This window comes from Melospiza melodia, chromosome 16 (assembly GCF_035770615.1).
Source record: "Melospiza melodia melodia isolate bMelMel2 chromosome 16, bMelMel2.pri, whole genome shotgun sequence".
In the NCBI taxonomy this organism is placed as follows: Eukaryota; Metazoa; Chordata; class Aves; order Passeriformes; family Passerellidae; genus Melospiza; species Melospiza melodia.
The window spans coordinates 18,987,233-19,000,515 of record NC_086209.1 but is presented as its reverse complement, the minus strand read 5'-3'; the positions used below and the strand labels follow the sequence as shown (position 1 = coordinate 19,000,515).

Sequence of the window (13,283 nt, the reverse complement as noted above, 5' to 3'; positions counted from 1 at the left end):
GAAACACAAAATAAATGCACCCTGCCTTAGCAGAATACAGAATAACAAAACAGCAAAGGCAATCCTGACTGCAGCTGAAGGAAATGCAATGCATCCAGCTGCATTTATGAAAAGCTGCAGGAAAACTCTGCACAATGGGAAGTAACAGGTAAAGGAATATTTTCGCTGTTCTTTTGACTGCAGAGGCACTTTCAGAGGCCTGAAACAAATCAGTAATCTTGGAAGTGATAAAACTCTGTTCTCCATTAGCCTGAGTGCTGAAATGAGGTTTTTGGTTAAAAAATAAAAATCTGAATTAATTGTTAGAATACAGGAGCAGTGGCACTTTCCAATACCCTTATGGCTCAATCCCATGGCACAGTGCACATGTGACAAAGGAACATCGTGAACTCTAGAGAATGAGAGAACAAATTTAACACCAAATTCCTGAGTTTGCCCATTTTTGTGCTGTGAAGGAGGAATGTGTGAGTTGAGGGAAGACCCAGCAGGAGCAGAGATTTATCCACAAAGGCAAGACAGAGTAGGTGCATGGAAGAGTCTGAGAGGAGCACGCTCCACTTGACAGAGAATTAGTAACACATCTGGAAAAAATTGTTTTAACAGCATTTTACTCATCTAGTACAGTTCTTACACAGACGTAAGCTACAACATGCACAACAAATGAAATAAAGGATTTATTTAAGAAGAATACATAAATGCTTGTGTAAAATCTCCTATTTGTTTTCTCATTCTCTAAATCACTTGAAGTTCTAATTCTATAATCCTCATGACAGGCTTGCCATCGATGTTCAATTTAATAGAGGCCTTTCAGCTTTAAGGATTACCCTGTTAGGAATAAATGAGTGCAGTGGAAAAACAGGCTTTTAAAAATATAAGGTATTTAGGCAATTAAGAAAGCAATTTAATTCATACCAATTCAGCGATTAAAGACTAAACAATGCTCAGTAATGGTATGCAGTTAAAGGGCTTTCATGTGTTACATACACACAAGTTCTCCTGACTTGAAAAAAACAGTAGATTTACTGGCTAAACATCTGCATGGAAAAAAGAAATTGCATTTCAATTTGTCTGTGAACAACAGTAGTGGGATTTGCAGACTTTGATCTCTCTGACATCATCGAGTGGATAAAGCACTTTTTTTTCTAAATGGACAAAATTATTTTGCTTCCAAATTACAACAGGAACATGTTTTGCCACCAAGAGCAACATCACAATAACAGTCAGCATTAGCACCTTGTAGTAAACATCGAAAAAAATATCTAAATAAACATTTATTTAGAACTTGAACAAATGTATCAAATTCATTTCTTTGGCCCAATCATAAATAAGTCTCTGCTATATTCACCTTCACTTTTAACACAATGGATGCAAATAGGTCTGCTTGATATTTACAATCAATATCTGTACTGTAAAAATCAAGTCCTAAGCACATTCATATAATGAAACATAAGATAGGTGCTGTTTGAGTGTAGTTTAACACATAATATTTAAATATAAAAATAGAAATGAAAGGTAGGAACTGGACAGGTGGCAGCTTGGTTGTGTCTGTATCACACCCTGTACTCCTATTCAATATACACTCACATTCAATATACACTCACATTCAATAACACACCCACTATTTTAATTCTTTTGCAGTAAATGCAATACTTTTTACAGTCAGCTTTTTCCTTGCAGTAATTTTGCCCAACAGATGTAACATTCCTTGGCTTGTTAAGAACCCAATGGCTTAGCCTGATTTCTGCTGCCCTACACACTCCAGCCAAGTGGATGGAAAGCAAAAAGAGCCATTTAAGTTGTGCTTACAATACCAGGGGCTGGATTTGGATGAACCTCGTGGGTCCTTTCCAACTCAGGATATTCTACCATTCTATGATTCAGGATAAATTTTTAACACTGTGGTGTTCAAATTTTAAAATACAGGTTTTGAGTCTAGGGCCTTTCCTTGCCCGGGAGATGGAATTTGGAAATAACACATTCAGTTTAAAAATAAATGAAATAAATTGCCAGATCAGTGGGGGCTACAGGAGGCAGCTCCAGCTGAATGCTGAAGCATCAATTTGAGGGTCAACACCATGAGATCCAGGGCTTGGGGAAGGATTAAAGGCCAAGGGACACAGAACCCAGCACAACCACTCAAACATGATTGCACAGTGAGATGTTTAATTCCGTAAGCCAGGAAAACACCACCAGAACAAAACTCTCCCTCAGCACAGAGTAAACATTTATTTAACCCATGCCAAACACACATAACACTGCCAGGATGGGGCTGGGTTCTCCCAGGTACAGCAGCTCCCAGGTGTGAGGGTTAAACGTGGCAGCCAATGCAAGGAAAAATTTATGTAGGAGCCATCACTGGAGTGACACTTTATTACAGCTATAAAAAGGCTCTCTATTGATTTTTATGAGATTATAGACCTTCTCCTACCCTAGAAATCTTTCCCCCCTTGCCAGAACAAGGGCTGCTGGACAATAAATGTCCCCTCATCAGTAATGCTCAGCCTGGATAAACAGCTTGTCTTGTTCTATTTGCACCTTGAACAAAAAGCATCATAGCAGCACTCAACAGATGAACACACATTGATCCAGCCAGAGCACTGCAAAAGCTTGACTGAAACTGAGCTCTTGCTCCTCACTTGAATTCTGCCCCACAGCTGTACCTGCACATCCCTAAAACAAACCTCCTTCCTTTCGGTTCCACTCCTATGGAGCAGAACTTTGGAGCTCCTGAGGGGGCTCAAAAAGCAGCTGGACCCTCTGGACATAGTGAAAAACACAGCAAACTCCAGTGGATTACTGCAGCAGCCACCCTCAGCCCGAGCACTTTCCCTGCTGTATTTCTATTGCTGCATCTTTGCTGCTGTATTTCTATTGCTGTATTTCTATATTTCTGTAGCTGTATTTCTGTTTCCACAGAGCATTCCAGGCTCAGGCACTGAAGATGCTCTGCTGCAGGCTCAGGAGTAGTTGCTCTCCCTGGCCAGTCTCGACACATCCCAGGAATTCTGATGCTGATGTCTCTCATTTGAACAACATTAAGTTCTCTGCCTTCTGCCAAGGGTTGTTTACAGATCATTTCTATCTCCAATAACATCATACACTGCAATATAACATCCAGAGAGATAATCTGTTTTTAAGGATTTGCAATTACTCCTCAGTGATTAGCTTTCTAGCTCAGGCCAGACAAGTGGGAATGGTGGTTTTTTTTATTTTCTTTACCATGTTCTAATAAAAGTTTTAGCAAAACCAGATCTGTGTATGAAATGACCAGCTCGGTTGTAAAATCATTTATTTTCCAAAACTGAACGTTTATCCCAGATCAATACTTGCCTTTTTTCTCCTATTTTTTTCAGACTGCATAATGTAAGCACTGCATCCAGTAAACAGACAATTAATTTTAGCATTGTTCAAGAAACAAGCAAAAAGAAAAAAAATCAATACAAAACTCTGGTTGTATTGAAAAGTGAATTCATCACATTATGACCCCTCATCATGAAGAGTTTGTATTCTGCACATAGAAATGGCTACACGGACACCTTGCTGACAGCTGGCTCAAAAAAATAATAAAAATCTCTTTTCATGGGCAGAAAGTCCACTAAGTGACAGTCACTGGTCTGAAAAAGGAGTTATTATAACTATATAGTTATATATAGTTAATATATATAATATATATAGTTATATATGATATATAATATATATATAATATATATAATATATTATATATTATATATATAATATATATAGTTATATATATTATATATATAATATATATATAATATATATCATTATATATAGTTAATGTAATATATACAGATAGTTAATATAATATATAGTTATATATAGTTAATGTAACATATACAGATAGTTAATATAATATATATAGTTATATATAGTTAATGTAATATATACAGATAGTTAATATAACTATAAAAGGAGTTATTCTGAAATGCAAAATAAAGGCTCCCAAATTCTGCTAGACAAGCCTGAAGGCTGGAATACATTCCTTAGGAGCGAAAAATAAAACACCTTTAAATTACCCAGGGCACGCTGGGGATGCTGACTGCATGTCCTGCCCGTGATTAAACCCAGGGTGCAGTCGGTAAATTTCCCTGTGATGCTGTCCCTGCTTTGTGCCCTGGTCCTGTGCCGGCACTGACCTTGCAGAGGAAGCTGATGTTGAAGCCCAGGGACTGCGCGTTCCTGGAGCCAGAGTTCATGTAGTTGCCCAGGAACAGCACCAGCTCCAGCAGCTTGCTGAAGCTCTCGCTCTTCTTGAGCTCCTCGCAGGCCAGGGTGACAGCCATGATGTCGGGCTTGATGTTGTTGACGTGCTCCTCGAACATGAGCCGGAACAGGATCCCGTTGAGCCGCGCGCGCAGCATCTTCACCGAGCTCATCTGCAAAACACGCCAAACTCCGACTGAGAGGGCAGCTCAAACCACCGACAGCTCAAAATGCTCAAATTCTCATCGTTAGAATGCAGCACTGTCACAGACACCTTTTATGGAAAACCCTTTCCTTAGGATTTTTCCTCCTGAGAAGCTGGGAGGCCTCAGGAACAAAATGCAAACAATGGTTATCTGCTGCTGTGGGATGCAACAGGTGCATCTGTGATTGGTCTCATGTGCTTGTTTCTAATTAATGGCCAATCACAGTCTGCTGGCTCAGACTCTCTGAGCCACAAGCTTTTGTTACCATTCCTTCTTTTTCTACTCTTAGCCTTCTGACGAAATCCTTTCTTCTATTCTTTTAGTATAGTTTTAAAGTAATATATATCATAAAATAATAAATCAGCCTTCTGAAACATGGAGTCAGACCCTCGTCCCTTCCCTCACGCTCAGACCCCAGTGCACACGGTCACACAGCACCAGCCAAGAGTTTCCCTGTGTGTTTGCAGTGCCTGCCTTGTGTTTCCAGGCACCTCCCTGTGCGTTTCAGACACTTGGCAAAAGAGAGCACAGCACTCATCCCTTCCTGCTCTGGTAAAAAGATGGGAGGTTGTAAATCCTGACAAGGAGGTTACAATCCTGATGTTGTAGCACAGCAGATACTGAAAATAATCTACAATGCTGATTCATTAATTTAATTCCCCAAGACCAAATTCACCAGCCCAGGTCACAAAATATCTTTAACGCTTTGCACAAATGATCAGAGTTATTTCCTCCCACTTAGCACAAGATAATTCACAAGAGAAATTTAAATTAAGGAAAAAAGATGTACTGAGCATTGTTAAATCACTAGAAATTTTTAATTTAATTGCAAGAATGGTTATGTTCCAAATCGTGTTCCAAACCTAGCTCGTCTTAGTTAGCAGAACACAGAAAGATTTCTTCCCCAATGTATTCACCATCAGGGGTGTTCCTGAAGGCCTTGGCAAGAAAAGCTTTGCTATGTAACAAATCACAGATCTTGACTGGCAAAACATGAAGATTTTGATGTGCTCCTGTTTCTGTTGGCCAAAATTTGGCCATGGTCCTTTGAAGAACTATGATTTTTCTACCAGTGCTATCTCCCAGCAGCCAGCAGAAGCAGCAGCAATAACTTTCACAGGAAGGACTTGAGTGGCCTGAATAATAATGAATTCATTCTAAAATGAACATAAATATGAAGGCTCCAGATGGTCTCAAACAATTCCTATGATCAGGCTGGAACAAGGAAAAGGAAAGGATCAGAAAAGAAGCATCTCAGCAGAACTAGTGATCTTTTTTTATAAATCTCCATTGTCACAAATTTCTCTCTGAGCCTCTATAAGCCAAAATCATTGAAAGTCTTGAAACATTATTCTTCTAATCATCCTGTATTTCAGAAATATCACACTGAAAACATCTGCCTTGAAAGGATCTACTTACACTAATCTGCAGTAGATGGAAATTAAAATTAATCACATAATTTGCTTTAACTTTTGTAGAACAATCTCCAATTGCTGTTTTTACTCAAAATGGCACAGAAAAAAAAATTGTTCAAAGCTTCAGATCTCAAAACCCGAGTGCAACAAAGCACAAGCCCACAGGAGAGTGTGACATAAACATTAGTGAAGAATAATCCTCAAACTTGAGAGGAGTGTCCTTTCTTCTTTAATCCTGTGTAGTGCCATGGACCACTGATCATTTATTACCTTCTGACCACCAACCCAGCAGGAAGTTTTAAAATATTATGTAGGTCAGAGAAATGGAATTAAAACTATCTTGGTAATTTTCTAAGAGCTGTTTTCATGTGGGTTTTTCCTTAAAGCCCAGAACATTTCTATACACAAAATGCCCTTTAGGTATCAGCAGAAGATGGCCATAAATTATATTTTAGTTCCTCCTGCCTCACCCTGCCCTGGTTCCCCCTTTTTTGGTCCTGTTTCCAAATCCATGTGTTCAGTGGCAGAGAAAGGAGTGATCACATACTGAATTTGGAGGAATCTTCTAGAATTAGGAAAGGAGCAAAGCCTACATTCACTTGGAAAGCTCAAATTCTTTATGGCTCTAAATAAAATTAGTGTCAAAGGCATATATATATCTCTATAAATATAAGAAATGAAACATTCCAACAGGTGCATGGAACAGCAAGCAATGGCTCCCCCTACAAACAGTTAAAGAGGCAAGAAAACCAAGAAAATGGATCTTTCTTTTCCAGCTGACTGTCAGTGATGGGCAGCATGTCATTATTTCCCCTTCTGGGCTCTCATAAAGGTCTTGTCTGAACTCCCTACCTAATCAAGTTCTTTATTCAGTTCTTTATGCTTTATTATCATCATTCAATTCTCAAGCCCTGTATTAAAACGAGGATCAAAGGCTACTGGAGAAAGGCAAAACGCACAATTAAATTTGCCTCACTTCCTAAGAAAAAGCTGACATTCCTCTAATAAAAATTTGTCAACTTACTAAGACAACTTAGCCTCTTACCTATGTTATATTAAAGTTGCCTTTTTTTTTCCCCTGGAAACATTCTAGGAAGATTAATTCTGCAGCAGCTCACAAAATTACAATGAGGCCAAACAAGCAGCCAATAAACTCAATTTAAAGGACTGATTGGCTCCAAACCAATGGAGGTGCAATAAACTTGTACAATTCTCAGTTCACTTTGTCTGCCTCCCAGCCAGGACTGGTTACACAGGAAAAAAGGGTCACAGAAAATGCAAGTTTACACAACTCCTCAGTCAAATTGAGGCTTTTGTAACATTAAAATGTTCAATTGGCACTGCAGTGGAAATGCAGCTCCTCACTGAAGCTGCAGCTGTTCCCATATCATAACAAATGAACTCTTGAACACAAGGTTTAGGTGCAGAACTCAGGTAACATCCTGCCCAGCTGAGTCCAAGTTACACAGCTGATACAGTAATTTTTCTATTTTTTATTTTTTAATTTTTTTCTATTTTTTTTTCTTTTTTAAAAATTCTATTTTTTTTCTGTTTTTCTTGCTCTACTTCAACATCAATGCAAAGTTTCCTTTACAGGAACTTGTGGTGCCTTTTTTGATCCCAGGATATAACTTCAAAAAGTTCCAATAACTAATTAGAATATATAATTGGTTTTAGCATTCATCTTAATGAAAATGCAGCTCTAATTTTCATTTACATATCAGCTGAATATTAAGTTAATCGGTTCCTTCAAGTAAGTTAATCTTTTACTAAGTATGGCTTTTCTACAAAAATTTTAAGCAACTTATTCCAACCTTTATTAAATTTGATGGGCACAGTGATTATCCAATTAACATATCTTAATAATTAACACACCTAAATCTACATAAAAATAAGGGGACACACTTTAAATATTATTTAAGGTAGTCTGTCTTCTATTCATAAAGCCAAGGTTAAGATTATTATTAATGAGAAATTCCAAAATTAATTTGACACATTGGAAAACAGAACTTCAGTCAAGACTTGAGGTTCAGCTGCATTTCTTGCACTTTAAGGGACATTTTCCAGGATATCACAATCAGAAACAAATCCAGCATTTTAGCACCAGTGATGAGTTAGAGGCCTCCAGAAATCAGACAGAAGCAGGACCCATAAGGCAAAGTGCTGCTTTTTATTAAAGCAGATGGTAAAGCTGAATAAGCAAACAAGCTTCAGGAAACTTGGTTCCTTCACAGGGCAAACAGCACCATTTGGAGATGTTTGATTAAGCAGTTTTTGCTAATTAACGTTGCATTAAATAGTTGGAAACTCTCTCAGCTTGCTCTAGTCAGTGTTTCCTCAGAAATCATGGAGCAGTGACTGTGGCCACATTGGGACTGCTGGGAATAAAGGGATTTTTGTGGTTTTTTTCAATACCCAGAGCCAGGCCAGCTCCAAGCAGCAGGAATCCTGACCTGGAGGAGCCCAGACATGGGGTCAGAATCCTCACCCAGCAACACCAGCTGGGACAGGGCAGGGAATGCCAGCATCCATCCTCATCCATCATCCCTTTCAATCAAGGTCATTATGATGCACAATTTTCCAATTTCTTGGCTGATTTTAAGCAGGAAACTGAACAGATTTCCCAAATATCAGAGGCTTCCTTTGTCCTAACACCTCCAGCTTGCCTGCTTCCATTGAGCATTTCCCTTCAACACAGTCCAGATATGGAGTGCACAAAACCTGCACAAAACCCTGCACAAAACCCAAGGAATTCCTCACTTTATCTGACAATATCTAGGTAGAGAGGAATATGCCCATAAATAGATGTATATATAAAATAATCTATAATACATGCATATATTATAATACAAATATTCATAGATATGTTTTGGTCTGTCTAAAGACATAATACACACATTTATATTTTAAATAAAAATGCATGCTATTATTGCTTCTAAGAAAGCAGCAAATATGTATTTATAGAGATTTTTAGATTGTTACTGATCAATAAATGGCAACGTTTTACTTCTTGTAGTAAGGCTAATTAATGTATCCCACTTCTAACAAAATTCCTCATCCTTGTTTGGAAATAAAATATTTTTGCAACTTGATGCCATTTATTAAAAGAAAAGGAAATCAATAGGCTATAGTTTTTCAAAAGAAGCCATTGATATCTTTCATTTCCTAAATCCTCTCCAAAAATCTCATTAGGGCAAATCATATTCTGTTACTTCCCCAACTGAAAAATAATTAAAAAAAAGCAAAAGCACTCAAAAGCCACTTCTGCAGCAAAATTATGCTCAAATCAGAGCTTTTTAGTAAAAAAGTCTTCTAAGAGGCCTCTATTTCTGTTTTAATGCATTTTAATGTACATAATGCCTTAAAAATCCAGCAAGAGCAAGCGCAGCTCCTGCAGAGCTGGGGATAAATCCCGAGCACGTTCCAGAGCTCTCATCATCATTTTAATCTGCTGGGCTGAGAGGGGAAGGAAAACAGGAGCTCATTTTTGTAAGGACTCCTGAGGTCCTTGGAAAGCCAGGAGCAGAAAGAGATTCCCAAGGGTGGCACAGAAATCAGGGTCCCACCCTCACCCCCAGCACGGATTAAAGAGTTCCTGAAAATGCTGGAATTCCCAAAAATGCTGGAATTCCCAAAAATGCTGGAATTCCCCAAAAAAATGCTGGAATTCCCAAAAATGCTGGAATTCCCCAAAAAAATGCTGGAATTCCCCAAAAAAATGCTGGAATTCCCAAAAATGCTGGAATTCCCCAAAAAAATGCTGGAATTCCCCAAAAAAATGCTGGAATTCCCCAAAAAAATGCTGGAATTCCCTCCCAGAGGGGCCCCAGCCATTCTGGCAGCCCTGCTCCTGAACAGATCCAGGGACTGAGAGGAGCAGTGTCTCCCACATCTGTACCTTGCAGATCTTAAGGTGTCAAAATACAGATGCGGTATTTAAAACACTTATGAATGAATAATAGTTTATTTTAAGAAATACTCAGTAAAAGTGTAGATTTGCATTTGATATATAATATTTTTAAAACAATGCATTAAAATATTGCCTTTTTAAAAGTGTAAATCGCATTGAGAGGAGCAGAACACACGCTACAATTTCATTTCTGGTATAAATTCACGCCTCTCCTTGAGCCATCCTGAAAGGCTGGGTGGTATAAATACAGATGTTTGATATGTGCATGCATACATACATAGAAAATATGGATATATATCCATATAAAATATGGATATTTTAACTCTTTTAGCTGCTTACAGGTTTTGATACAAAACAAATTTATCAGAGTTGTCAAGGCCAAGGGGTAACTGGGTCTTCTGTGGGCTCCTGGAATTTATCTGCTTGAAGGCAGAGGGTCTTCAGAGCTGTTCCATAAACATTCAAGGCAAGACAGGCAGAAAAAAAGATTTGGTGTGTTACCCGAGTGCCTGTTGTTTTTAATGCTACACTGGAATTCCTCCCAGAAAATCACCCAGAATCAGAGGGGTCCACGTTGGAAATGACCCTAATGATGATCTGCTTCCAGTCTGGCTGGTCACAGCCCTGCCCAGGCTGGCCCAATACATATTAAGATATTTTTTGATTATTACTTATCAGGAAATAGTGACTTTTCCTACTGCAGGTCTTGCAAAAACACTAAAAGAAGATTTTTATCCTTAAACTTGTTTCTTTTTATGTGCCAAAACGGAACTCTGTTGACTGATACATACCACAACTCCAAACTGCTCTGGCTCAGCAAGGTCGTTGTATTCATCCTTTAATTCAGCTAAGGCATTGAGCTCCTTCTGCTCAGGAAGATTCTTCACCAGGTTCTAAAACAAACAAGGCATTATATCAAATTTGTTACATTAAACTACCTAAGACATTAAAAATAACACGCTCAAAATACCACAACATGGAAATGCACGAGGAAATTACGGGACGTTTATTTTATTTACGCAGCTCTAACTTTATATAAACATCAAATCAAAGCAGCAATTATTTAATACAGACATCAACTGCTCTGCTGCAGTCTCTGATTTGAGGAATGTATTAAAAGGTTAGAGTATCATTTTTCAGGGCCTGACAGCATCAACGAGTTTTGTCTCTCTACCATCTCCCTTTGCCCTAATGGTTGCATCTTGCTCATTAAATATCAATCAAGAAATAACTGGTCTGTGTAAAACATGACAGAAGCAGCAAAAGAAAAAAAAATAAAAATTAAAATCATTAGACATTCAAAGTATACTTAAAAATACCTTATAAAAAATGTCAACAACCCAGAATTGTACAGATCTTATAAATGGCAAATATAGTCAGGAAAAGGTTCCATTTCCTTGCAGTGTTATTCATGTTCCCAATAGAACATTGTGAGTTATAGTATGATCTTAAGGTGTAAAAATACATGTGGTAAGTATTTAAAATACTTATATTACGATTGAATAAGAGTTTATTTTAAGAAATACTCAGTAAAAGTGTAGATTTGCATTTAATACATAATATTTTTAAAATAATGTATTAAAATATTGCATTTTTAAAGTGTAAATCACATTTAATATATAATATTTGCATATATATACAAGTTGAAATCCAAACAATAATGCATTTGCAGTAGAGGAGATGAATATGAAACTGCTCTGCACTTCAGTTATCCCAGGTGGGGTTGGTTCCTCCCCCTTGATTTTTAATTTTATTACACTTGAAGGTTTCCTCATCATCTGATCTGCCATCTCTGATCAATAAACCAAGTCCTCGATAAAATTAGGGCTTTGCACCTATTTTCAAATACTGAGCCAACTCAGTTTAGACCAGAGTTCCCAGAATAACCATTCTGCAGGTCTAAGAAAGGAAGAAGAAATTAATTTAGAAAACCTTGGGGGAATGGGGCAAAGGTGCAAACAGGAGACGGGGAAGGATGAAAGGATAAATCCAGGCCCAGTGAGGGAGCAGGAATCTGTGGATGATGTTAAATAAAGCCACAGCAGCATTGCTGGGTGCTAAATCTTGGTGATTTTTTGGGTTTTAAGGTTTCATGCTGCTCAGAGAGCACGAGGGGCCACGGGCACTCCTGCTCTCCTCCTGGAGGGAGAGAATCAGAAAGGGATGTGCAGAAATTGAATTCCATCCTTTCCACCCTCCAGCTGAGAGATTTGGGGCTCAGAATGAGACTGAAGCAGCCTGAGAGCAGATTTACAGATGGGTTTGGAGCTGCAGCAGGGTCCTGAAAGGTTCAGGGAGTTTCATCTCTCACCAGAGACAGGCAGAGCTGTTCCCACAAGAAACCTCCTGAAACTTCATTATGCACCAGCCTGAATCATCTTCAGCTTCCCTTCCAAGCTGAGACACTAGAATTGTCAAAGATTTCCTCTGGGGAGGGGAAATCCCAAGGAATTCTTTTGTTAACAGGGTCTTTGAAAAGCAGTTTTAGTGTACATGGGACCATAATCAGAAGCAGAATGAAATCAATGGGACAGGAAACACAAGTGATACCCTGCAGCTGATGCCCTGTCTTCATCTTGAATTCTTACTCCTGCCTGCCATGTTCATGTGGAAAATGAGCTACAACCAAAAGCAGAGGCATTTTCACATACCTGGATCAGGGATTCACTCAGCTTCTCCTCATCCACCTCTAAAATGATATTTTTTATTTCTTCGTAAGGCAAACGGAAGGAACCCAAAAATATTGCTGAAATTCAGTAACACATCATCAGAATCAAAAAGGTCAAGAAAGATTGATATACAAAGGCAAACTATTGCTAGCAACTCAAAAAGTCACATCTCCATCTAAATTGTTCCACAGTTAAGTCTCGCATATAAACAAATGCTAGGTAGGCACACTGTTGCACTTTGACTTATAATGAATTCCCTTTCTAAGAAATGAAACTATAACAACAATTTTAACTTTGAAATCAGCCTCAGCTTCTCCCTAGCAATGTAACTTTCCATTAAAGTTTTATCTTTATGAATGACATCTGCATTCCTACTCTAAGCAGAACTACTTAGCCAAAAACAGATATCTTTAGCTATTATTATTATTATTGGTTCCATAACCATGTATGAATAGCTGTACAATTGGGTCAATGATATTTATGTGATATTCTAGAAAAGATTTCACATCAAAGTGGTAACGAAGAGCTGGGCAAAGTAAGAAAAACGCCCTAGCTCTACCACTTTTAGGGTAGCTGAACTTTTACAGGAGACACACAATTCAAACCCTTCAAAGATGGAGCTCTCAAAGCAATTTGATCTCAGAATGTTATAAAATCTCAAGAGAGCCCCATTCAGTAAACTACAAAGAATTCTTAACAGATGGATCAGCATAACATTGTGAAAAAATGCTTTATATTCAGCATGACTAGTGTGGCTGATTATCCTGCATCCAAGCTTTTAAAATTTGAAGTTTTCCATCAATTGTGAGCTCTTCTATCATAGCTCACTTTCTGCTCATGGATGTGGTACTAAACAATG

General features: G+C 38.2%; 1 protein-coding gene across 4 annotated transcripts in view; it reads right to left on the bottom strand.

Annotated features, from left to right (window-relative positions):
* Window positions 1–13,283, bottom strand: part of DIAPH2 (diaphanous related formin 2) — a 166,994-nt gene that overhangs the window by 94,807 nt on the left and 58,904 nt on the right. For all 4 annotated transcript variants that reach the window (XM_063170841.1, XM_063170842.1, XM_063170843.1 and 1 more), the window contains 3 exons: window positions 12,407–12,501; window positions 10,547–10,648; window positions 4,158–4,397 (listed from right to left, as the gene is read on the bottom strand). In XM_063170841.1, coding sequence (XP_063026911.1) covers window positions 4,158–4,397; window positions 10,547–10,648; window positions 12,407–12,501 — 437 coding nt within the window. The remainder of the gene's footprint in view (window positions 1–4,157; window positions 4,398–10,546; window positions 10,649–12,406; window positions 12,502–13,283) is intronic.